General features: G+C 52.3%; 1 protein-coding gene and 1 pseudogene across 2 annotated transcripts; one reads left to right on the top strand and one right to left on the bottom strand.

Moving 5' to 3' along the window:
• Nucleotides 1–1,886: 1,886 nt before the first annotated feature.
• On the bottom strand, nucleotides 1,887–22,972 carry SPIRE2 (spire type actin nucleation factor 2). Of its 2 annotated transcripts, XM_011234280.3 has the most exons (14): nucleotides 22,906–22,972; nucleotides 18,811–19,167; nucleotides 16,078–16,158; nucleotides 15,787–15,951; nucleotides 14,845–14,931; nucleotides 14,481–14,604; nucleotides 14,201–14,370; nucleotides 13,594–13,783; nucleotides 11,291–11,412; nucleotides 8,205–8,339; nucleotides 8,009–8,076; nucleotides 3,562–3,589; nucleotides 2,407–2,522; nucleotides 1,887–2,109 (listed from the first exon to the last, which is right to left on the bottom strand). In XM_011234280.3, exons 1-14 carry the CDS (start codon nucleotides 22,936–22,938, stop codon nucleotides 1,887–1,889), a joined length of 1,899 nt encoding a protein of 632 aa, XP_011232582.1. In that variant the 5' UTR covers nucleotides 22,939–22,972. The 2 variants fall into 2 exon arrangements, 1 of the variants encoding a protein (XP_011232582.1); XR_004629144.1 differs by lacking the exon at nucleotides 1,887–2,109 and having other exon boundaries at nucleotides 2,417–2,522; nucleotides 7,961–8,076.
• On the top strand, nucleotides 9,770–10,295 carry LOC109490783 (annotated as a pseudogene).
• Nucleotides 22,973–26,464: the final 3,492 nt, after the last annotated feature.

Here is a 26,464-nt window from a genome sequence, read left to right as displayed (position 1 = left end):
TTTCCAAGTATTCCTATGTGGAGTAGAACCCAGGTTTCCCACTATTGGGAATGTGGGCCTGGCCCACTTCCTCACCTGTGTAATGAAAATGGTGATACAGTGCTCACCTCTTAGGAGCATCTGCCGATGGAAGTTACTGCACAAATGTAAGCTTTCCCATTGCTGGCTGTGTGGCCAGGAGCAAATCTCTTCCTTTTCTGTGTCTGCGTTCTCTTTTTTTTTTTTTTTTTTTTTTTTTTTAAGAGAGGGAGAGTGGGGCTGAAGGCTCCATGCCCAGGGGGAAGACCAACGCAGAGCTCGATCTCATGACCCTGAGATCATGACCTGAGCCGAAATCAAGGGCTGAAAGCTTAACTGAGCCACCCAGGAACCCCTTTGCTTTCTCATTTTTATAAATGCGAGTAATAATACTCCCTGCCCAATGAAGTGCCCAGAAGTGTTGGAAGCTGGCTATTTTTATTGGCTGTTTAATTCAGTGTAACTGAATGTCGTGGACCCCAGCTGATGAAGTACCCTCTCCTGCAGGGCCCTCTTTTACAAGTCCTGTCCTTTGGGGCCTCCTCTGGGCCCCTGTCCATGTAGCAGGCTATTAGAGCCTGGCATCTGATAGTCCTGGGTTGAGGTTCCAGGTGAGCTGTTTCTTTGGCCAAATTCGTTCCACTCTTGAGCCTTCCTTATCTATAAGGTGGGATGACAACAGAAGCCAGCTCCCAGATGCATGTGGCAGGCAGAGCACACAGGTGCTTCTGCAGCCATTCTCCTGAAGAGCAGGTGGGGCTGCCCCCACCCTGCAAACCCTAAGGGAATCATCTGCCCAGAGAAGAGGAATGGGGATCTTGGGATGAGGCCAGAGGGCCAGGCTGGCGGCTTGTATGCACTAGGCTGAGCCACATCTAGCCCTGCTGGCCTTGGGACCAAGGTGGCCGGATCACGGACAGGAGGGGGCCTGAACACCGTCCTCTTGTGATGGGCACCCTGAATGTGCATCAGAGGGCAAGTGGCCCCAAGAGCTTCTGCCCTCAGAGAATGTGCCCACCACTGTGGCTCAGTAGTCCTCAGTCCATACCCCAGATGGAACATGGTGAGACTAGCTTTATTAGGCCAAGAGCAGCTGTGTGTACAAACTTACAGAGTTCCTCCCTGCACCAGGATCACCATCATCACCAGGGCCCTGGAACCAGCACCATCTCTGGACCTCTGAGTCTGTGAGGACAGCAACACCAGCCAAGATGGCTGGGGCATGGATGTTGGGCAGGGGGCAAGGAGTGAGCTTGGCCTTGGGCCTTCCAGTTGGAAGGATATGATGCACCTAGGAGACTATCTGCCCACTCCTGGTCTTCCGGCTGCCTCTGCCAGCCAGGTTCCGCTCAGAGTGCTCCTGTCTACCTGGGGACCAAAGTATCCTGTCCCAGCCTGGACATCCACCCAGGGAGGGGAAGCTGCTGTGTTCTCATCCTTGGGATGGAGAAGAGAACAAACACAGGGGTGAGGGTCTTCCCAGAGCCCATCATCTGGAATCCACTGCTGTATCTCCAACCTGCCCTTCTTCCTGAGTGAGAAAACCCACTCCTGTCCTATCCCCTGCCCCAGCCAAGGACTCCCAAAAGGAAACAGCCTCCCCCAGGGAGGGTCCTGGAGTGAGCCTGACCCCAAAAAAACTCTGGGGCCAGGAAACAGGTATATAAATATATAGGCTGTGTGTATATATCATAGAAATGTATCTGTATATGTATATATGTACATGCACACCCAGGAAGGCAGGCCAGCAGCTGTGCCCCAGGATGGGGAGTTTCTCAGCCAGGGGGCAGGACTAGCCTGGCGGCTCCCCAGAGGTCTGGCCACTTTGAAAAGCCTCTGGCTAGGCGGCCCAGGAAGGCCGAGAGCCATCACTTGAAGCTGAGAGTCCAGGTGTTAGGGATGTAGAGGGACTGGGTTTGGCGGGTACGGCGAGGCGTGGTGTGGAGGGCATCCACACTCTTGCGGCTAGAGCGTACCACGTCTGCCACGAAGCTGGAGCAGTCGCTGCAGACATCCTTGAGGACACAGCCATGGGTGTAGATGTGTGGGAATGCCTCCTCCACGCTCTGCCACTGCGGCCCCTGAAGCGATCTGGAGTAGGACAGAGCCGTCAGGGAAGTGTCCCTCCTGTTTCTTCATTTCCACAGCCCACCCGCCATACCCCTCCACATCCCCTCCCCCCAGCAAAAGCTTTTCCTCAAGAGTTAGCTGGATCTGCCCACCAGTTCAGCCCCCAGACGCCTCTGAGACATCTCTTCCTAGACAACTGCCTTGCATTTCCATGTCCTGGGAGTGTCCTGGCAAACCGCCCCACCCACCCCAGCTCCTGTATTATACTGTCAGTGCCTGACTACCGCCGTGACATCAGCAAAGCGCAAAGGAACACACTGGAAGGCGTCTCTTCTCTGGGTCGGTGTAGTTTTAGTAGCTGACGCCCTCCGAGGACTCTCAAAGCCCAGCGTGTAGACGGGAATGTGTGCAAACTTCTTGGAAGGCATCTTCATCTACAATACAGAGAGGGAGATGCGGACAAGGCCTCGCCCAGACAGGCGCATGCACCCACACACACCCGTGGACAGCCGCCTGCTCTGGGCCCGCGTGACACTCTGGGAGCATCTAGACGTCATCATTTGCCCTCTGTGTACTCTCTGGACGCCCACTCCCTGCCTGCCGTCTGAAGACATGGGCCCCCTCGCTTGGTACCCACACCCAAGCACGATGCGTGCTCATCTAGACAGGCACTCGTACCATATATGACGGAGCGCACACCCTGCAAGCAGTCAGTTCTGAATGTTGGCAAGGTGGAACGTTGTCAGCAGTGCAACGGCAGAATACGAAGGGTTTGAAAGTCGTGGCACTAAAACCCCTTTCTGGCGGCCCTTGTTTCTAGGCTGAGATGTACTAGGATGACATCGTTTTAAATGTGACTACCCTTCCACGTCTACACACCTGCAGGCACAAAGATACCCCCGACTGCTATGAAGAACCTGTCCAGAAACATTCAAGGACGTTGTACTGTCAGAAGGTAGGACTTTCAGAGGGCAAGGGAAGGGCTTTTCTTGGTACCAGCCTGCTAACATGGAATTTTTTTTTAAGGAACATTTTTTTTTAAAGACCACCTACAAAAGGACCACCTATGAGTCTTTAAAAACTACAGTATTGGGGCACCTAGGAGGCTCAGTCGGTTAACGGTCTGACTCTTGATTTTGGTTCAGGTCGTGATCTCGGGGTTGTGACATGAAGCCCCACACTTGTCTCCGTGCTCAGCAGGGAGTCTGCTTGAGATTCTCCCTCTGTGCCCCCACTCCAAAAAAAATAATAAAAAAATAAAAATAAAAACTCTACAGTCTCGGAAAGTGTAGGAATGGGTTCTGTGTGGAGGAAGGAGATGGACAAGGTGGCTGGTCCATGTGTGACCAGCTCATGGGAGACAGCAGAGCACCCCGCCCCCCGCCACCAGCTCTGCCCCTCTTGACAAGCCAAGTCAGCCACAGGATACCTCACACCCCGGGGGGCCTTGCTTAGACCCCAGATGATCCTCACCTTTATGCTACAGGAAGTGCAGACAGCCCTGGAAGGGAAAGAGGAGGGTCAGCTGTGAAGAGGCCATAGCGAAACCATTCCCGCTGGTCAACTGCCCTGCCCCCTGCTCAAGCCCCAGTTATTCAGTATTTCACTTTTTTAATCCCCAAATCTTGCTTTTCTTTTTAATTAGCTGTACATCCAAAATATTTCTGCCCCTCCCGACTCTTTCTCTGGACGGTCTGGTCTGCGATTCCTCATGCTCTCTGCACTTGCGTGTGCCTGACACTCCCCACCACGAGCCCCACCCGAGCCAGAGGGGCCACAGTTGAGCGACTCAGTTTTAAGCAGTAATGAACATCTTTTTACTCCCCATTGCTGATTTCAAGAATGAATGCCTTCTTGTGAAAACCCCGACAGAGAGGACTGCGGTGGAGACCCAGGAGTCCTCTCCTGTAAAGCCCTCCGTCAGAAGCAGTCCCTGCTCACGGGTCTCCCTTCTCCAGATCTAAGTGTGATTGACAAAGATACACATTTAACATAAAATAGAAATAAGTGAAATGGGGTATTATGTGTACTGTTCTATAAACATCTATCAGGGGACAAATTGTCCAAATTCATTTTTTAAAAAAAGGGATGGGGCCCTCTTGCATGTGCATCTTGTAATTGGTTTGCCATCTAGAAACCTCTGGGTTAATTTTATCTTATTTCACTGTGGGTCAGGGAACTTACTTTCCATGACTTGAATCCTACATTTTTGAAACCTGTTTTATGACCCAGAATATGGTCTATTTTGGTCAATGTTCCATGTGCACTTGAGAAGGAGTCGTTCAGCTCTGGTGGGGTGGAGTGCGCTAGGAATGTCAGGTCAAGTTGGTTGGGAGTGTTCAAGCCTTCTGTACCCTTAGTGTCTGTCTGCAAGTTTTATCAATTGTTGACAGAAGGCTATTGAATCTCTGATTGTAACTATGGATTTATCTATTTTTCCTTGCAACTTTATCAGACTTTTACTGCACGTATCTTTGACCTCTGTTGTTAGGTATGTAAAGTTTGTAGAATGGTTCTTTTTTTTTTTTTTTAAGATTTTATTTATTTGACAGAGAGAGAAAGATCACAAGTAGGCAGAGCAGGCAGAGGGGGAAGTAGGCTCCCCACTGAGCAGAAAGCCTGATGCAGGACTTGATCCCAGGACCCCGGGATCATGACCTGAGCCTAAGGCAGACGCTTAACTGACTGAGCCCCCCAGGCGTCCTTGTAGAATAGCTCTTTTTCCCCTTTATCATTATGACAGGAACGCCTTTCTCTCTGATGTTCTTTGCCATCTCCATTGACATGAATACATCATCTTTCTTTGGACGGGCATTGGCATGGTCTGCCTTTGTCCATTCTCCTTCTAACAAGTCTTTGTCTTTTCACATCAAGTGAGTGTTTTGCAGGCAGCAGACAATCTTGCTTTCTTTACTCGTCTGTTGTTTAGACCCATTACAATTAAGGTAACTATGACACAGTGGGCTTTAGGACTCTCCTCTTGGCTGTTTGTTTTCTTTTTGCCCTATTCTTTGTCCCCTTTTCCTTTTTTTTTTTTTTAAGATTTTATTTATTAATTTGACAGAGAGAGACAGCTAGCGAGAGAGGGAACACAGCAGGGGGAGTGGGAGAGGAAGACGCAGGTTCCTAGCAGAGGAGCCTGATGTGGGGCTCGATCCCACAACACTGGGATCATGCCCTGAGCCGAAGGCAGACGCTTAACGACTGTGCCACCCAGGCGCCCCCCCCTTTTCCTTTTTCTTAATCAACTATATTTTTTGATTCCATGCCCTTCCTCTGCTTTCCTTAGTGGTTGTTTTCAGACTTACACTATACTTCCCGAACTTTTCACAGCCTCCTGTCAAGTAACATTTTACCACTGCACATAGAGTACACACCCTCCAGCAGCACACTTCTGATCCCCTCCTGGGCCTTAATGCCATTGTTAGGGTACTTTTTACTTAGAGATATGTTATAGATCCTCTGATACATTGCTGTTCATTTTTTGGCCCGCCTGGTAATCATTGAGTGGGTACCGGACACTGCACTTCACCCTGTTGGGTGGTGGGTCTTGATTTAACTTGTCAAGAGTTACAAGGAAATAATCTTCTCTGTTCTCTTAGTAGTTGCTGCTTCTGGTGCTCTCCATTTCTGTGTCCATTCAGATTTCCAGCTGGTGTCATTTTCCTTCCATGAAGAACCTCATCGAACATTTGTTTTAGTGTGGGTCTCCTGCTGAGGAATTCTTTTGTTTTTGTATTTCTGGAGATGTTTTTACTTTTTGTCTTCGTTTTTGAAGCATATTGTTGCTGGCTATAGGGTTCTAGATGGACAGGTTTTCAGTCCTTCAAAAATGCTCTTTTACTGTCGTCCTCTTGCTCACATTATCTCAGTGAGAACCCTGCGACCACCCTGTCTGTCCTCTGTGCATGTCTTTATTTGCTGGCTGATTTTAAGAATTTCTCTTGGGGCAGCTGGGTGGCTCAGTTGGTTAAACATCTGACCCTTGATTTTGCCTCAGCCCCTGTCAGGTTCCACACTGAGCATGGAGTCTGCTTGTCCCTCTCCCTCTGCTCCTCCCCCTGCTCTCTAAAATAAATACATAAAATCTTTTTAAGAAAGAATTTCTCTTTATTACAGTTTTGATCAATTTAGTTAATATGTGTCTTGGTATAATTTTTTTTATGTTCCTTGTGGTTGGGGTTGAGTTTCTTGTGAGCTTATATTTTTCATCAAATTTGGAAAACCTTTTTAGCTATTATTTCTTCAAATGTTTTTTCTGTGTCCCCCCCCCACCTTTTTCTTTGGGGACTTTAATTACATCTATATTAGACTTCCTGACATTATCCCACAGCTCACTGGCACCATTTTCATTTTTTAAATTATTTTTTCTCTCAGTGTTTTCATTTTAGATAGTTTCTGTTGCTTTCTCTTTGAGTTCACTAATTTTTTTTCAGGACATTCTTCTGAATGTTCAATCTGCCATTAATTTTATCTAGTGTAATTCTGAACATTCATCCAAACCTTCTGGTTTTTATGTCTAGAGCTTTGGGTCTTCTTCAAATCTTTCACGCCTGTAACTTTTTGAACATATGAATGTAGTTCAAAACTTTTAATGTGGGGATGCCTGCGTGGCTCAGTTGGTTAAGTGTCTGCCTTCAGCTCAGGTCATGATCCCGGGTCTTGGGATCGAGTCCTGCATCGGGCTCCCTGCTCAGCGGGGAGCCTGCTTCTCTTTCTGCCTCTGCCTGCCACTGTCCCTGCTTGTGATCCCTCTCTTTCTGTGTCTGTCAAATAAATAAATAAATTCCTTAAAAAAATGTTTTTAATGTACTTACCTACTAATTCTAACATCTATGCCAGTTCTGGGTAATTTTGATTGATTTTCCTACCATGGGTCATGTTTTCCTGCTTCTTGACATGCCTGGTATCTTTGATTAGATGCTAGACATTTTCTCTTGCTGGGTGCTCGATATTTTTTTATTCCTGTTTTTGAGCTTTGTTCTGGGAAGCACTTAAGATGCTTGGGAATGGTTTGGTCCTTTTAGGTCTTGCCTTTTTGAATTTCTAGGTATGGAACAATGCTCAGTCTAGGGGCACGTAGTCCCCACTAGTGGGACAAGACCTTCCTCTGTGTCCCACTCAGTTGCTCATGAGTTACCACATTTCCACCACAATTGGTGGGAACAGACACTGTTCCTTCAAAGTTTTAGCACAGGGTCAGTACGCTGCTTCTGGAAAGGGTCAGATAGCAAACATTTTAGGTTGGTAAATGAATGATGAATAAACGAAGGATGTGGCTTTGTTCCAATGAAAGTTTATTTACAAAACAGGGAGTGGGCCAGATTTGGAGTCTGCCAGTTCCTGCCAGTCCTTGCTTCAGGATGCTTCTTCCCAGCCTTCAGTAATTCCTTGACTGTATGGCGGCTAAGTACCCTGCTGAGTACTCCAGCGGATCTCACCCTGAGGACAGCTCTCTCCCTGCCGCAAATCTGTGCTAAGACCTCTAGCTACCTTGGTCTCTCTGGGTTCAGCTTGACCACCTCTACTCGAGGAGCCAAGTGGCCTCTGGGCCATGACCTAAAAACTCCAGGCAAGTGAGGCAATGGTAGGGCTCACCCTGTCTGTTTCCTGTTGTTACCTGATATCCAGTATCTTGAAGTCGTTTCCTGTTCTTTGGGTTTTCTGGGTTTTTTATGGGGTTTTTTGGTTGTTTCAGGTGGAAGGTGCCTGTTCTAATGCCTGATACCCCACCTTGGCTGAAGGTGGGAGCCCCTTAGCTATTAAAATTAAATTAAATTTTATGCTCCACAGTTGCACTAGCCCACGATGCACGGTAGAACACCCCACACTCTCAGGAAGTTCTCGACAGTGCTGGCTTAGAGACGCTTACCTCCTCCTCCCATGTTAATTCACAGCCAGGGTGCTTACAGAGGCTCACCTCTTGCAAAAGAGACAGGTGGGTGGCCAGGAGAACAGTGGGAACTTGGTTCGGCAGCAGCAGCAAATCTGGAAGAAAAGGCCCAGATTAGTTAGTCCTGCCTGGTGAGGAAGCAGCCCAGGGTTCAGGTTGCCTGGCCTGCCATCAACTCAGGGCTCCTGCCTGATGAGGGAGCGCCGGGTCCAGGCCACCTCACCTTCCCCTTCCTCAGACTGCTGACAAGCTCCTTGTTCTGCAGGAACGTCTCCATCTCGGCCTTTACCAGCACACGGCGCACGTCCATCACCTCCTCCACAGTCAGAGCAAGGCTCTCCACAGGGTGGCTGAATTCCTGGGGACCAAAGAGTCAAGGGCTCAGTGCTCCTCAGGTCTTCGGAAATGAGGTCTTTCAGGAGTCTGTCCACAAGGTCCTCTCTTCTCTGAGGACTCTGGATTCTTTGTGGCCTCAGCCTACCCAAGCCTAGCAACTTCCTAAAACACCCGTTTTTCATCTCATCTATTCCTGGGAGCCACGCATGCTACCTGTGACTTTCCAATGCGGTCGTGCAACTACAAGCAAGCTTTCCCCTGACCTGCCCCACCTACGTGTATGGCCTCCCCCCAGCCTCCCGATGACCACACCCCTGTAGCCATCCCCACCTGTGTTCACAGTGCTCTCCAGACCTGAAATGCCTGCCTCCGTCCTTGCTCCCCACTGGCAAATACACACCACAGCCAGTCAAAACCAGCCAGGGTCCCCAGGCCCACCTCTTCTCGTGGAACCCTTCACCACAGAGCTCTGTCCTCCCTGGCTCGGAAGGCCCCAGGTGACCTCCTGCCCAACTCAGTGCTCACCAACCAGCAGGGCTCTGAGTCGGCCCATCTGTGTGTCCTACCTGCCACACCTACCACTTTGGGCCACCATGGTGAGTACGCCTTGTTCAGCCCCCTGCTCCAGGGAGGTCAGTGTAGAGCTCGACCTCTCAAAGCCTCAGTGCCTCTCCTATAAAGTGGCATTGTATTCCAGCTCCACTGAGATAACACATACAGCCCTTAGTGCAATACCCGGCACCCCAAATTTAAAATGTTAGCTACTGGAATGAGGCATCATGGGAGGCACCAGCCCATGAGGGTGCCACAAAGACGGGAGTTGGGAGACTGTTCTTTGTTTCCTACCAGGGAATTTTCCTGTTGTCTGGGAGGGTCTGGGACCCCGTGTTCTCATTCCAATCTGAAGCATCAGGTCCTCTGGCTTCTGATCTTTGTTTCCAACAGCCTGAACCCTAACCTGTGAACCTTATACATGTTACACTAACAGCACATGTGGCCAAGAAGTCTCACGTCAGGAGCAGAGACCAGCAGGCTGCTCAACAGGTCGGCTATGAGTACGTGTTCGGGGCAGACGGCCGCTGAGATTATGTGATGTTTGATAGCCAAACCTCTCAGAACACGCTCTCGAGATGTGTGCTAAGAAGAATACACTTATGGGAACTGTCATTTTAAAATATGCCATCCCCAATTAATTAATTAAAAGAATATATTGAGGCGCCTGGGTAGCTTAGTTGGTTAAGTGTCTGACTTGATCTCAGCTCAGGTCTCGATCTCAGGGTTGTGAGTTCAAGCCCCACGCTGGGTGTGGAGTCTACTAAAAAAAAAAAATAGAATATATACATGTCCCCCAATTCGCTGACATCCCTTCAAGAAGTGAGCCTTCCTCTTTCCGGGCCACCCCTGAGTTGCATGGGGGGCTCACACGTGCTCAACACTCAGTTCCACCTGTAACCCACCACCGGGGCTGAGGAAGGCCCTGCTGCTAGAGGTGTCATGGACATTAACACTGCTTTACAAGAGGGGCTGGAGACCACCCTCATCCACAGTGGCCTCGCACGTGGAATTCACAAAGCTTCCAAAGCCTTAGACGTGCACCAAACCCGTCTGTGTGTGTTTGCAACGACTCTGAGGAGCCTGTGTGTCAAGCTGGGGGAGGTGCCCTGTGCTGGGCACCAGATCAACCTAGTGAAGGCTGATGACAACGAGAAACGGGGGGAATGGACAGGCCTCTGTAAAACTGAGAGGGAAGGAAGACCCCGTAGGGGCTTGGTTGCAGTTGTGTGGTGGTTAAAGACTACAGCAAAATGTCAGGCCAAGGATGTCATCAAGGAATACTTCAAATGCAAGAAATGCAGGGACGCCTGGGTGGCTCAGTCATTAAGCATCTGCCTTCAGCTCAGGTCATGATCCCAGGGTCCTGGGATCGAGCCCCACATCGGGCTCCTTGCTTGGTGGGAAGCCTGCTTCTCCCTCTGCCTCTCCCTCTGCTTGTGTTCCTTCTCTGGCTGTCTCTCTGTCAAATAAATACATAAAATCTTTAAAAAAAATGCAAGAAATGAAGAAGTAAAACAGCTGGTTCTGGTTCCTCACCAAAAAAGAGGAGGGGGCCTGAATTCCCCTGAGGGTGTACTTAGTGACTCACTCATAATGAAGAGATTTAGGTGGAAATAACAACAACTCACTTCTGACACCAGCTTCTGCCTTGCTGTCTCTCTGAGACCACGAGCGCTGGGGGAAGCCCGCCACCATGACCTGAGGACACCCAAGGGCCCTGGGGAGCGGTCCGCGTGTGGAGGCACTGAGGTCTCCCACCCACAGCCACGTGAGGAGCCACATTCCAATGCAACCTCCAGGGAGGCCTGAGCCAGGCTGCCTAGCTGAGCCACTTCTGGACTCCTGACCTCAGAAACTGTGTGAGATAACAAAATTTTGTTGTTTACAATTTTAAGTTTTGGGGTAATTTTTAATGCAGCAACAGATCACATAGGTCTTAGCTGGCGAATGTCTGCAGTAATACTACCATACATGTATATGGCACTTTTCGAAGTATTTGAGCCTCTTGACAAAACGTCAAGGAAAGGGTGATGACAACACCGTTGACATGCCAGCACTTCACCAGTCATCCCTCTGAGAAAACCCTGCAGCAAAACTGAGGAAGCCCAGGTGCAGGGTCAAAGTCCTGCCCCCAGAAAGCGCTGTCACGTCTCACTGCATTCAGCCACAGGGCTCCAGTGTCTCTCGTGTCTTAACCCTCACTGAGCTGGAACTGAACTTCAGACGTCCCTGGTCCCCTGAGCAAGGGCCTGTTGTGGCCAGGTGGCTGCCGTGCCCAGAAGGCCCAAAGCAGACCTAGCCACACCCTCTGAAGGAGCGGGCCCCACTCCTGCTGGGCCTTGTCCTGCGGACAGGTGAGGACAAGGGTCCCAGAGATGCCACCCCCCGTCACTGTGGACAACAATGACTCTCGCTCACCAGCCACAGGTGATGGGTGTCTGGGGCCGCAGAAGCCTCTGGCTGGTCCTCTGCTGAGCCCAGGCCACTGTGTGATAGGCAGCTGGGGTCAGGCTGGGCCTGGACACTCACAGGGGAGGGACCTAGAGTAAGAGCACAGAAGCCCTGTCAGGACAACCTTGCAGAAACTAGTGTGGGAGGGCTGTGCCCAGGGGTTGAGGGACACAGCTGGCCGGGCAGTAGGGACCGTGGGGGGAGTAATCAAGCAGGAGGACACGTAGAGAGCACATCAACCACATCGGGGGCACATGAGTGCGGCAGGCCCAAGGGACCCCTGTGGGGGGCCCCATATCTGCTCCCTGTTAACGAGCCAACGTGAGGCGTCCCAAAGCAGCCAACAGTGAAAGCAGATCACACCAGTCATGCAGGAAGCCTGCCTCCGCTGTTAGTGCCGCTCACTGCTCTTCACGCAGAAGGGGATGGAGGAGAAAGAGGCAGATTCACTTCCACCACGGGGTCTCTGAGTCTTGAGGACAGTTGTGGGGGGACCATGAGGTATGGAAATGGCCTGGACCTCTTCACTCCAGAAAGTGGTCCGCTACCAAATGGCACCCCGAGAGTGGCGAGACAGCAATAGGGTGGCTCAAGGTAACCTTGAAGGCAGAGGAGGTGGCCTGGCCATGTCTGGCAGAAGCAGTGCGTGAGGGAGAGGGACAACCCCGTGTCCTGTCAGCACTTTGGGGAGCACAGCCCTTACAACAGTGGGACTAACTAACCCTGTGTGGCCAGTAGGACTGTTTGACCTCTGTGCTGAGCAACAGGGAAAGGAGGTGACGATAAGTCAGGTTCTAGAGTGGTGTGTGCTGCATGGCCCATCTGGTTCATTGCAGACACCTTTTCACTGACAGAGAAAAATAAAAATAAAAAGACTAGAAAGATCTGTCAGTCATCTCTCCATCCATCCATTTGTCTAGCCACCTGCCCATCCATCCATCATCTGTTCATCCATCTACCCATCATCTATCAACCCACCCATTATCCATCTTTCCATCTATCCATCATCCATCCATCCACCCATAATCCATTCATAAGCCACCTATCCATTCATCCATCCTTCTATCATCCATCTATCCATCGTCGTCCATTATCCCTGTCATCCATCCACCCATAATCCATCTGTCCATCCATCATCCATCCATCTATCCTTCCATCATCCATCCATCCACCCATAATCCATTCATAAGCCACCTATCCATTCATCCATCCTTCTATCATCCATCTATCCATCGTCGTCCATTATCCATCTGTCATCCATCCACCCATAATCCATCTGTCCATCCATCATCCATCCATCTATCCATCCATCATCCATCCATCCACCCATAATCCATTCATAAGCCACCTATCCATTCATCCATCCTTCTATCATCCATCTATCCATCGTCGTCCATTATCCATCTGTCATCCATCCACCCATAATCCATCTGTCCATCCATCATCCATCCATCTATCCATCCATCATCCATCCATCCACCCATAATCCATTCATAAGCCACCTATCCATTCATCCATCCTTCTATCATCCATCTATCCATCGTCGTCCATTATCCATCTGTCATCCATCCACCCATAATCCATCTGTCCATCCATCATCCATCCATCTATCCTTCCATCATCCATCCATCCACCCATAATCCATTCATAAGCCACCTATCCATTCATCCATCCTTCTATCATCCATCTATCCATCGTCGTCCATTATCCATCTGTCATCCATCCACCCATAATCCATCTGTCCATCCATCATCCATCCATCTATCCTTCCATCATCCATCCATCCACCCATAATCCATTCATAAGCCACCTATCCATTCATCCATCCTTCTATCATCCATCTATCCATCGTCATCCATTATCCATCTGTCATCCATCCACCCATAATCCATCTGTCCATCCATCATCCATCCATCTACCCTTCTATCATCCATCCTCCATCCATCCAGTTTTCTTTTCATATACCAATATATTAATAGTAATTATCCCTAAATATTAGAATCATGGTAATGTTTTAAAGCTTTTAAAAAGTGTTTTATAAAAATGTGGATTACTAATTTAATAAGAGAGTTTTCAAGTTAAAAAAGTGGGGGATGCCTGCCTGAGGCAATGAGGGAAGTCTGGGCTTGAACTTTAAATACGCTTCTTACAGCTATGAGTTCCCTGTACCCTCTGGGTGCTGCCTGCTCAGGACGACAGTAGGACCCAAGCCAGGACATGATGCCCACAGGACAGAGTCAAGGGAGAAGGGGGTGAGAGGCCCCACTTGCCTTGCTCCTGGGTGCTTGGCCTCCAAGTGTGCACGCTGCCTGCGCGGGGCCGGGTTGATTCCGACCCTCCTTGGGGCTGAGTGGGTGGCTGCAGGCTAGAGGCCACTTTGCTCCGGAGCTGGACCAGGTCATGCTCTGAGAAAGAGCGGTCCCGCTTCAGTGTCACCTCCCCACACGGAGACTCTTCCTCCTGTGGACACACCAGGCTCAGCCCTGACCACTGCCCACCAGCATCTCACTGCCCAGCCTGACTGTCCTCTAGAGAGTGGAAAGCAAGGACCTCGAAAAACCAGCCCTTCCCTGAGGCCTGTGGGAAGTCTTGGAGATGACTGGTCTGGTATCAGGTGCAGCCACCAAGATCGCTACCACCCCTGGTTTTCTTGGGCTCGGAGGGCAGTGAGGACATGCTGGGGAGTCCCACTGAGGCACATTGGTTTTTCACATCAGCTACAGGGCTGTTCAGCTTCCCAGCCCCAAGATGATGGAGCACGCACATTCCAGCCCTTTTCGTGCTATGGGAAGAGGTGGCCCAAGGCCACTGTTTCAGCCACCGTCTTGCCCCTCGTCCTCCTCCCTGGGCTCTTCCCAGGAATCCGTGGGCTCTGACCTCAGATGTGTTCATCTCCTCCATCTCAGCCAAGGTCGGTGCCTTGAGCAGGACCCGGGGCCGTGGGCGCTGTGTGTTGTTCCCAGCATCCACGATGGACAGGTTGATGCAAGAGGTGGATTTGGTGTCCCCAGAACAGGCATTGAGGATGCAGGGCAGAGAGCCAAACCCTGGTAGAAGCAGGGAGGTGGAGCAGGACAGGAGAGTGAGGGGGTAGGGACGGAGGGGGGAGGGAGCAGGGAAGGAGGGAAGGTGGGAAGGACGGGTGTCCCATGCTCACCCCGGCCACCCCAGCGCTCGCCCCCCACCGGGCGCAGCCTCCGCTCCTGCTTGATTTCCTCCAGGATCTTCTCGTGCAGGGTCCTCTGCTTTTGGGGTAAGGGGCGAAGCCTTCTCTCTGAGACCTGGAGGAAGTATGGCAGCTCCAGGAAGGAAGGGCAGTGGGCTGTGACACGGACATGCAAGTGGGGAGGAACCCTGGGGACACAGCCAGGCCTATCAGGAGCTGACACAGCAGGGGGCAGACGGGAGGTGTCCCGTGTGCTCCTGGGGCAGGTCCTGGGGCAGGTCCTTCTTAGAAACAACCTTCCAGGGAGATCTTGGGGAGGGGAGGCTGAGATGGGGGGGGGGCGCACAGCCGGTACCTGTTTCAGTGGAGGCCGGGAGCGGATGAAGTCCAGGATGAGTTCATGGGCATCCTTCTTCACTCTGGGAGGGATGTCTCCATCGACCTGTGGGGGAGGCAGCCGAGGCTAAGAGCTCGATACCACACAGGAGCTGGGGCTGTGGGAGGGCTCACTCAGCCCTGAGCAGGGCCTGTCCTCACACCATCCCTCCCCTCAGGCTGCAGGTACAAGGATGCGGTGAGCACCACTGGCGTCCCCACATCCCAGATTCTCCATGTGGAGATGAAGGTCAGTGGCACCCCTCTCATCCAGCTGTCCTAAGAATGAAATGAACTCGCACATTTAAAATTTGCAGAGTAAAGCCAGCACACAGCAAGAGCTCTGTGAACATAAAATAGGACAATCCCACAGTCTCAGCTCCTGCTGCTGGTCCTCCAGAATTCTCCACACATCCCTTCTCCATGTCCTCATCATGCTGTGTCCCTGACATCACACCATGTCCACGTCCTTGTCACACCGTGTCCCCGACGTCACACCATGTCCCTGACATCACACCATGTCCCCGACATCATACTGTGTTCCTGTCCTTGTCACACCACGTCCCCGACGTCACACCATGTCCCCGACATCACACCGTGTCCCTGTCCTTGTCACACCGTGTCCCTGTCCTTGTCACATCGTGTCCCTGGAGGCACACCATGTCCCTGTCCTTGTCGCACCATGTCCCTGACATCACACTGTGTTCCTATCCTTGTCACACTGTGTCCACGTCCTTGTTGCGCCATGTCCCCGACGTCATACTGTGTCCCTGTCCCGGTCACATCGTGTCAGGTGTGAGCCAGGTGCGTCAGGGGCACGTCTGCCTGTGTGCATCTGAATACCCAGCACACAGAGCAGGGGATCTAGAGCCACTGTTGGGCGGAAGGCTCGGGGGCAGGCTCCTCTCCCCCAGCAGCTCACCATGACCTTGCGCAGCTTGTAGTTCCTGGCGCGGATGTCCTGCATCAGCATCTCGAAGGGGGTGAGCTGGAACTCGGTGGGCAAGGGGTTGAACTCCTGCTCCTGCACCTTCTTGAGCTTCACCCCGTGGCGGAGCTCCCTCATGAGCTGCACCCAGAGTCGGGCCTGGGCCCCCGAGAACATGAAGATGGCCCTTAGACCCAGCAGGGCTCCCACAGACCCTGGCACAGACCCTGGGCAGCGGAGGGGCTGAGCCCTCTGTCCCAGGGCAGGAGAGGAGCCATAGCTTACCCAGTCTGTGTGTCCCAGGCTGTCAAGTTCTGCCAGGGGCTTCTCTGCCTGCAGCTCCTCGTCCCGAAGCTTCTGCAGCATCTGTTAGTCCAGAAGAAGGTGAAAGAAGGGTCATCATGGGGATACGGGCCCCGCTGGTCTGTCCATCCAGGGACAGTTCCTTAACACATGGGCTACGATTCTACCAGCTAAAAAAGGATGAGTGGGCATTTCTGGCCAAGGTTTTGGACCCAGAAAGATCTAGAGAAACAGAGCCATTAGCTTGGGAACCATGTGGGACACTTGGTGTCCCATCAGCTCTCTCTGGCAGCTTCTCCTGGGCAAGGGCAGGGGTGAGAACATACCCCCCACCTAGCACCCACATAGAACTTCCTGGTTTGCAAAAGAACCTGCACCCTTCTCTCACCTCATCTGCACAGCCCAGAGAGGCACCGTGTCCTTCAGAGAGAGCAGACGCAGGGGGGCCCTGCTGTCATCTGTGAAGAGCTCCCCGTCTTCCTTCAGATCCAGCTCACAGGACGCGTCCTCGGGAACGCCTTAGCCTCTTTGCCCAGGCCACATGCACCGCCCCCCCCCGCCCAGAAAAGCCACGGTTGCTTCTTGACACATGATCCCCACTGGCGTTTTACAGGTCTCTACTTCTTTGAGTGTTGTCTGGACCACTGGCTCCATGAGGCCAGAACCACATTTATGTTTGTGTTTTCTCACCTTAGTATTCCTAGTTCCTAGCACAACATGACAGATGCTAGGTCTTAAATAACTGTTGAATGAATGAATAAATGGATGGATGCATGGGTGGGTAGGTGGATGGAGGAATGGTGGATGGATGGGTAGACAGATGGGTAAGAGGATGAGTTACTCAGCAAGTCCTGGGAAACAGACACAGGTTCGAATTTCCTCGAGTAGAGAAAATGCCGCCATCATGGTGGGGGCCAAAGAACATGAAGGACTGTTAGGTAACTGTTCTTTGCTGAGAATTTGGCAAGAAGCTACTAGATTCACTGCCTTCATTGACCTGGATCTTGGCAGCAACTGGAGACTCTGTTCCCACCAACTCCCCTACCCTGGAGAAGCATTGAACCTTTAGCACACAGCTCCCACCTCACCCCCCCCCACTAAGACAGAACCGGTTGCCCTGGCTTTCACCCCAAGCTACTTGCTAAACTGCTTTGGGACGCTCCAGAAAGTGCTGCCAAGTCTCGGAGCAACACATGGTGTGAGATCTGGCTGATTCTAAAAATAGACCTGTGTGTGATCTGGCAGTTCCTGTGGGCAAAGGGCATGAAGAGTGGGTCACCCATCCCTCCTGGAGTTCTAGACCTGTCCCTGAGCAGGGTGTTTCTTCTAAAATGCCAGCCCAGATGTGTCCCACCAAGAGACCCCCTTCTCACTCACTGTCACTACCAATTCCCTGAACATGTCTTGGATGAATTACTTGGAAGTCTAGACTTGTTTGCTCCTGCTAAAGAAAGAGCTTCCATTGTCTGGATAAGGAACTGATCCTAGCAACAGAACAGAGGACTTCAGAGCAAGACAACAAAAGCATTAAGACCATCCACTAATCAGAACAGGAGAAGAAAATCTCTAAGACGCAAAGGTAGACGGAGGGGGGGGGGGCAGGGAGCAGGCAGAGGGACCACCCACCCTTAGGGCATCAGGTGGGCTGCAGATAAGGGCCCAGTGGCTCAGGCAGTGTTGCTGACTTGTCCTGTTCTGGGACCCAGGCCCTGTCAATCACAGCAATCCTGAGAATCTACTCAGGCCCACGAGTTCAGGGAAGCTGGTCCAGGGAACCAGGGACCAGCATCGGTCAATTCCAAAAAACACCTTCTGCCATTTAAGGAAGAGTGGGTGGAACAAGTTGCCCTCTACCAAGTCTGCATTTTCTCATCTGTGACTGCTTATGGGAGGCAGGAGTCCCTGTGCCAAGGCCCCTGCTTCAAGGAAGGATGTCAGCTCCCTCCAAGGGAGGAGATGGGACAGTTGAAGGAACACCGTCAGCTAGTAATTCTGGGACCGTGAAAAGACAGACAACCCTGGGGAGACCCCAGCTCTGTCTGTACTAGCTCTGCCTTGAGGCAAGGGACAGCTTTCAGAGCCTCTATTGGCTTACCTGAAGAAAGAGTGGTGGAAGTCTACGGCACTGAATTAACTACCTCCCCAGAACTCCAAGCACACTGAGCACCTGTGTGCACAGATCTGCAGTGCTGCCTTCAGCTCCCATTTCCAGAAGGAGCCAGCACTGGGAGAAGATAGCCAGGCCTCGCTGGACATGGAAACATGAGGAGCTGGGAGGCAACAGGAAGGAGGTCCTGGGGCCAAAAGGCTGAGAGCCTGCTACTTAATGTCCTTGAACCTTAGCTCCTTCCTCTGCAAAACTGGCTAAGGAGTAGGTGTTGGGGTCAAGGGAAAACCTGCAAAGCCTCTGAGATAGTGCCCAACCCTGAGAGCAGACAGCAACGCTAGGCTAGTCAGACTCCTGAGCTGAGGATTTCCACCTCCTGCTGGAGAGACAGAGGGACCAATGCAAGGTGGGGGGGGGGGAGGAAGATGGCCAGGAAGGTACCTTGGGGGCCTGTTCCCCCTTACCTGTGATCCCTTCCACTTGCTCTCCACTTGGGCATACCACCTCCTCGTGCCCTGCTCTGCTCCCTGCCCACCCTTCCCCTCCTCGGCTTCCAGGAAGCCCCGCCACGTCCTTGGCCCCTCCTTGACACATCCTTGCTCGCTCACCTCCTTGGCCTCACGGACCCTGGCAAGGAAGGCCCGCAGCTCCAATGTCTCCACGAAGAGTGCCCGGCACACAGCCTGGTAGTGGGCCTGTGCACCCCGGGGGTCGGTCAGGCGTGCCGCACACAGCCGCATGGCCTGGGCGAAGGTGCGCACAGTGCGGGGGCCGCCCTCGGCCTCCTCCTCCTCCTCTGGGCCCCCATAGCCCTCATCGGCAGCCCCACAGCCGCTGTCCTCACAGTCGTTGTTGGCCATGAGGTCGATGAGCCGCTCCAGCTGTGGGCTGAGCTCTCGCTCCTCGCTGTCATCCAGACCCCAGTCCAGCGCGCGGTAAATGGCAAAGCCCAGTGACTGCACCATCTGCAGGACAGGGGCCCAGAGTGTCATGGGGAAAGGGGGGAAAGAGGGCAACCTGCAAAGGACCCAGCCAGAAGAGGGACAATGCCCCACGAATTACAAGACAACTTCCCCGAGATGAGAGCACAGCACGACTTCTAAGGCTGAAATGGCAACAGCCAGCCGCTGTGCAGAGGACACACGCTGTGAGCCAACCAAATATGTCACGGAATGGACAAGACGCTTTCCAAACAGCATGGCACCCGTGGAAAACAGTTCGGCAAGTTCTTATGGTCAAACATGCTTTTAAGATGTGAAGTGAGGACATCTCCTCTCCCGAGTTTCTAACCAAGAAAAAGGAAAGACATACATCCACACAGGACTTGTCTTCAACCGGTAGATGATAAACACAGGTGACTCACGCTTACCATGGGATACCAGGCAGCAGTGCCAAGGGTCAAACTTATGCCCTCATCTTACACACATGGTGACCACACAGCAACAGAGCCAAACTGCACGTTTCCATTTAGCTTTACTTGCCTAGACTTTTGTGTAATCTATAGCCATAAAAAGCAGGTCAGTGGTTCCAAGCCGAGGGCTGAGGTAGAGATTGGAAGGAGCACAGGAGCTCACCGAATAGAAAGCATATCCCAAAAAATGTGATTTAAAAAGACAGATCATCGAATTAAACATTAGCATTTAATGTCATGTAAGAATGTATTTAAAATGAGAAAGATTAGCACGCTGGAATCGTTAATGACACGTGATAGAGACGCTTTTACAGAACTCATAAAAAATGACATCCTCTCCCTTAAAAATATTTTAAACTTCACATAAATCTCAACATATGTAAATTTAACCTGAAAAAGAAAAAAAATGAAAAACGTCATGGCCCCTGAGTGGGGGTGGGGGTGGGAACGGATGGCGTCGCCCAGGCTCACAGCAGCTGCTGGAGCCCAGCCAGGTATGGGGTCTACAACGCTGTGGTTTACTTTATGTGGGCTTGAAGTTCTCCGTAATTAGTTCTTTTAAAAGCATATTAGCATATTAAAAATCTAAGTTTTGCAATAGAGAGACCTCTTCACTCAGTACTTCACAATTTTACTTGGCAGAAAACCCTATTTTCAGGGAGTACAATTAACCACTGGGGAATCTGCGTTCTCTGGAGGATGTCTGCAAAATACCGCCACTCCACTGGTGTGTTTGTTTAATTGCCATTGGCACCTGATGTGCCCTGCTCACAGGAATGCAGTCCTGAAAAGGCCAGGTCTGCTCGCACAGGGAAGAGCCATGTCAGCGAGCACAGAGGGGGAAGGATAAGCACGTGCACACTGCTTCTAGCTGGCTTGGCTTTCCTATTTTGACATTACCTCTTTACGACAATGATACAAAATGACGACAGCTCTTCTCATGTCATCAGGTACTCTGAGCGCTTTGTCACTTAACTATAGGACAACCCAACCCCAGAGCTAACCTCCGGTTTCTAGGCAGAGGAGGGAGGCACAGAGTCTCAGGTCACCTGACCACAGCTAGCAGCTGGTGGAGCTGGACTTGGGACCCAGGGCTGTCCACAGCCTGTGCTCTAAGCCTTGTGCCAAGGTGGGAGGCCACTTTGTGGTGGATGGAGCCACACCCTTACCTTCCACCCCCAAGTCTGCCTAGCCTAGGGGATGGAGAGGCCTGTGGCCTCTCCTCTCATTGCCTACACCTGCAGCCCAGGGGAACTAGCCTGAGCAGAGCTGAAGGAGGACACACACAAAGTCACTGTCGGGCAGGGGGCAGGCACAAGACATCTTCTCTATCCTGCAGGAACGCCTAGAACACACCCTGAGCCTGCAGGGAGCAGCTCGGGGAGAGGGTTGGGCCTGGTAAAAAAGCAAGGCTCCAATAGAGCAAAGTTCCAGCCTAGAGTCAACAAAACCCCAGTCCACCCTTGGAGGCTGTCTTATCTCTGCTTTAGGAAGGCCAGGGTCACAACCCCAAATCATGAGTCAGAGGGCACAAGGCCAGGGCCAGGTGGAGTCCCCTGTGGCAGTGGGATCCCCATCAGGGCTACTGGGTTGGGAAGTTCCATGGTTCACACAAATGCCCAATGATTCTTTCTTGGCCCAGAGGTAGATGCCAGGGAGATGGGAGGGAGAGGCTCGTGGCTACTCTGCTCCGCAGACCCTGCTGGCCCAGGGGACTCTGCCCCGTCTCTCCACTGGAGACCACTCTGCCGCGTGGAGCAGGGCAGACAAAGGGGCCCAGGAGGCCAGCCCCTGCCCCAGCGCACCACAGAGCAGCACCCAACCCACCCATGCCTCTCCCTCTTTCTCCTGGTAGCTGGCCTAAGCTAGCACCACATCAGTTAAAGGGTTAACTCCAACAGGAGCCTCTTATCTGATAGCTGCTTGGTTAAAAGCTTCTCTGTGCTCCAGCCCAGACACTGGAAACTCCCTGAAAGGCAAAGAGCCCTTGCTTTCCCATAAGGAAAAATCTGGGCAGCCAGCCAGTGTCTCAGAACCTCCAGCCCTACCTGCCCACAGCATTTCGGGAACCGAAGAGGCTCACAGTAGGCCAGCGTGGGGGAACAGCCTGCTAACTGAAGGGCTTACAGAGGCAAGGGGTTGGAATTGCAGGACGGTCTCTGCGAGGGGCCGGCCAGCAATCTGGGTTAGCACAAGCAGCCTCCTACCATAGGCCCTGGGGTGGGGCGCTTGGGTTAATCTGTGGGCCTCTGGGCACAAGAGTCCAGACTGGACCCCCACAGACAAAGCTCCTTATAACACTTGCAAAATTGCTACTGGGTCTCTTTCGGTGTGGTAGACAGATGCACCTTCACCTGGGGACTCTAGGCAACCGGGCCAGCCCTGGGATCACTGTCGGAAAGGCAGGGGAATGTTCCCGGGCTTTGGATAAACGAAGCATCCAGGAATGGAAATGAGTCTTGAAAACAGGTTTTATCCGAAAGCAAATTACGGAAAGCGATCTGTATTAACAGTACCACCACCAAGCTCTGGACACTCGTAGGCAGTGCACTGCTGGGGAGGGTATCTTATCTCTGACGTGCAGCCAGCATGTGGTAGTAAGAGAAAGCAGGGAAGCACTGGGATGATGTTATTACTGTTTTTTCATTCACACAACACACTATACCACCTCCTTCGGCCTGTGACCACCCCCTACCCTTGGTATAACGCTGTGCTTAATATATAAGTAAATACATATTTGCATAAAGCTTGCTTAAAGGCAGTGGAATGATCAACATTAAATTCAGGACAAATTCTCGGGGGGCAGCTGGATGGGACAGGGAGACACAGGTCCTACTGGTGAGATTTGAATTGTGGGTGGGGTGGGGGTCCTTGGACATCGGTCACTGGCTGGTTTTCCTGTTTGCCCCTCAGACCCACTCCCTGACTGACACTCTGCGCCCCGGGGGCCAACCCCACAGACCACAGCACCTTTGCTCCCTCCCTCGGGTCAGTGGGAGGCAACACCAGGAGCTTGGGGTGGAAGAGGAGAGAGGGGTGGGGAACCATCGCTCCCCCAGCCTTCGGGCCTTCCAAGGCCTGCCAGGTTCCGCACCACCCCAGTGGGCTCTCTGTCCTCACCCACCCACTCTCTTCGTCAAGTCCTTTCAAATAAGCCCTTTGAGTATTTTATCTGTGTCCTACCTCATGGAAACAATCGTGTAAGTACTTTATATGCTTTTTAATTGACATGCTATGACACATATTAGTTTTCATGTGTAGCAAGTAAATTTAAAAATTACTTTAAAGGTACCTGGGCTTCTGAGCTGGCTGGTGACAGCACCATCGTTGTGGACTCTGCAAGAGGAGATAACAGGCAGTCAAGACATACGTCAGCAGCCCCAGGCCCTGACGAATAGGGACACCCAGCCGCCTTCCCTCTAGGGAACACAACAGTGTGTCCCCCAAAGGCTCCAGTGGAACACGAGAAAACTTAACCAGGTCGCGTTGCCAGTCATTTCGGTGGACACCCAGATGCAGGGCCAGGAGACTGATGCAGCCCCTGCCCATACCCCACACAGCAGTCACACCCCAAGCGACCACTCAGAGGGGAGCAGCCGACGGGGTCCCCTGGGGAAGCACGGTTGGCGCAAGAGTCAAGAGGGAACAAGCAGTTAAGTCTTGTCTACAGGAAAGCTCCCACGGTCCATAATTCACAATCTGAAGCATTGTGCCCCCAAATCACAGTGGAGTCCAATGAGAAACACAGGCTCAAAGGCAACAACAGATTTTGCTCAGAGTTCCCAAGAGCTGAGCTGGGTAAGTCAGCATCCGGCCCCCACTTGCAGATCTGGAGATCTGCCGAGACTGCCAGTGTCTCCATCAGAGAATAAGAGTGCCTGGGTTGAAGGCCTGGTGCTAAATTAGGTACGAGGTATTTTATTATGTTTGTTATTAAACACGGCACTGAATTAACATGTTTATAAGTGCCCACTTGTTGTAACCCATATACAACCCAGAAGGTAGGTGGTTTTGGGGCGCCTGGGTGGCGCAGTCCTTAAGCGTCTGCCTTCGGCTCAGGGCGTGATCCCGGCATTCTGGGATCAAGCCCCACATCAGGCTCCTCTGCTGAGAGCCTGCTTCTTCCTCTCCCACTCCCCCTGCTTGTGTTCCCTCTCTCGCTGGCTGTCTCTCTCTCTCAAATAAATAAATAAAATCTTTAAAAAAAAAAAAAAAAGAAGGTAGGTGGTTTTGTTACCCATTTCACAGATAAGCAAACAGGTCCAGAAGGGTAAGCTCAATTGCCCCAAGATATCACAGCTAGTAGGTGGTGGTGCCAGGTGGGGCCAGGCCAGGGGACCCTAGAATCGGCTCCAGCCGCTCCCCATACCACTCACCACCCCGGTCTCCCACAAGGCAAGGCTGCATGAGACACAGAAAACCCACCTACTTCTACAAGCGCCCTTGAATTATGCATGCGGGACCCTCTGCTAGGGGTGAACCTGAGATGCCTCAGCTTCTTGTTGGAATGAGCTGGGGTATAAAAACCACGGACCCTGAAATCTCTGCTAAGTGAGTCTGCTACCTCTGCAGATATTTTCGAAATGCCATGAAGAGCCAGGGAGACTGCCAAAGACAAAGGGCGTTTGTGTTGGGCTGAGGCAAACAGTCCACTCCCAGCATCAGTGAAGAGGAAAGTGAGCAGCAGTCTCCAGTGGCCCATGTTCGGGGTTCAATCAGAGTGTGCAGCTGTGATTGGATCGAGGCAACGGGAAGAAGAAAGGTGCTCGTGGATCCGGCCAGCATCCTGAGCTATCCTGAGGGCCAAGAAGGGGAAGGGGTCCTGCAGTGTCCTTTACAGACTGAGGCCGTGCGGTCCGCTGGTCAATGTGAAGCCTTCTGGTTGGAATAATTTTAATGCCTATGTCCCTATGTCCCCTTGTTTGCCAGGGTGGTCACAGAGCATCGTGCAAACTGTCTTCTGCTTATTTAAAAAACTGTCTTGGAAGGAAGACAGAGACCCAGACAGAAGCAGATGGAGGCAGCTGGGGCAGAAGTTCTCCCTAGGGCCATCAAGGTCACGCTGAAGTGGGGCTGCAACCAGGACACCCGGTCTCCAGGACACTGCCCCTCCACGGGCGGCCTTCTCTCTCCCTGCAAAGAGCATCCTCACCAAGATGTACCGGGAAAGAGAGGCTGCTGTGATGTCTTGCATGTAACGTAACCGACAAGGAGAAACCAAGATGCTCGGAAGTTTCCTTGGAAAGACTCCTGCGGCACAGTAGTACAAGGTGAAAGGTGACCCAGAGGAGAGAAGTCTGTGAGGACTTTGCAGGCTGGAGCTCCCAGGCAAGTGCTTCCCCTGCCCCGCAGGTCCAGGTCTGCAGGTGGGGTGGGTGGTAGGAAGAGAGCTGACAGCCTCGCCCCTCTGTGCCTGGGTGGGGAGCACAGGGAAGGAGGAGTGTAGTTCAGGCCAGATCCCTAGCTACCTGTGCTCATGACCTTAAGGGTCTTGCTTCTCTGACCTCCTTTCTTCACCCTCGGATGGAGATAATACCTGCCCAACCTAACCCAGTGTTACCTCAAAGGACAAGTGAGGGAGCAGGTGCAGACCCTTCTTAGAGCCCAGTATCCTGGGAGGACATGGACGCCGTGGTCGCCGTGATGACGGCAATGGAGCCACCGGGACCTCCCGACCAGGCTCAGACCGTGGGCATCCTGCCTGTGACTCTCTTTAGGCTTGGGGTCAGGACAGAGAATGGCCATGGAGGAGCCAAGGATTCCCCTCTTCAGCCCCCAGGAGACCGCACACGTGCACCGGCTCTACTGGGCTCCCCCAGGCCCCTAATTACCAACAACGGATGCAGACCACAGAGGGTGGGGTCCTAGCTTGAGCCCTGGTGGCTCCTGCCTTTCTGCACATCAGGCTGCGTTCTCAAGAACACCCGTGTGGCTCAACAGCAGGGTGGACAGACCGAGGCCCTTGCAGGGCCCCCACTCAGTGCTGGCGGGAAATGGCAACGACCTGAAGGAAGACAACCTGCCCTGTCTCTCAAAATGACACCGCTGCTTGCCTTGATTCAGCAGGTGTGCCCACGTGTCATGACCCCTGAGACCACAAATAGTAGTGCCCTTCGTAACAGTGACCCGCTGGACAGGCAAATACCCACTGAAGATATGTGGAGACATCCGCACAAGGGGGCACAGGGCAGCCCCTACACGGGAGGGGGTGTCCTCTGTAATGAGACAGTCGGGGCTCCCCATTAAGGGGCGAGCAGAGGCAGCCCCCCTGCACGCCGGCATATGCAGGAAACGGACACTGAGTGGGCAGGCTGGCAGGAGACTCTGTTTCCCTTTACACTTTCTGGATTTGGAACACGTGCTGTGGCATCAAGAGATAACCTGCGGGCGGGCGCGAGAGCAAGCGAGCACGTGGCGTCCTCCCTCCCTCCCGCAACCCGGGGGGGCGCACAGACTCAGAAGTGACAGCACCAGCGTGTCTGGCAGCCACTCTCTGACCTTCCCAAGCCCCCTGCCCGGCTCTTACGGAACGGGTACCGACCATCACACCGTGACTGTACAGACACCAACAGGGCGCCCGGCTGGCTCCAGCCGCAGAACAGGCGATGCTGACCTCAGGGCTGTGAGTTCGAGCCCCGTGTGGTAGGGTACAGATGACTTAAATTCTTTAAAAAAAAAAAACCCAAAACGAACACCACGTAGCGTGTGGCACCTACTAAATGCGTCAGTAAATGCTGGTTTCGTTGTCAAGAGGCAATTTCAAAACTTAAATTAAGTAATGTCTCAGACGGAGCCTCGGTCTCTAGACACGAGCTGGTGGCAAACCTGAGCTAAGAGGAAAACGCCTGCTC

Source organism: Ailuropoda melanoleuca, chromosome 12, assembly GCF_002007445.2.
Source record: "Ailuropoda melanoleuca isolate Jingjing chromosome 12, ASM200744v2, whole genome shotgun sequence".
Classification (NCBI taxonomy): domain Eukaryota; kingdom Metazoa; phylum Chordata; class Mammalia; order Carnivora; family Ursidae; genus Ailuropoda; species Ailuropoda melanoleuca.
Note: the sequence above shows the minus strand (reverse complement) of the source record. Positions and strands in the feature narration are given on the sequence as shown.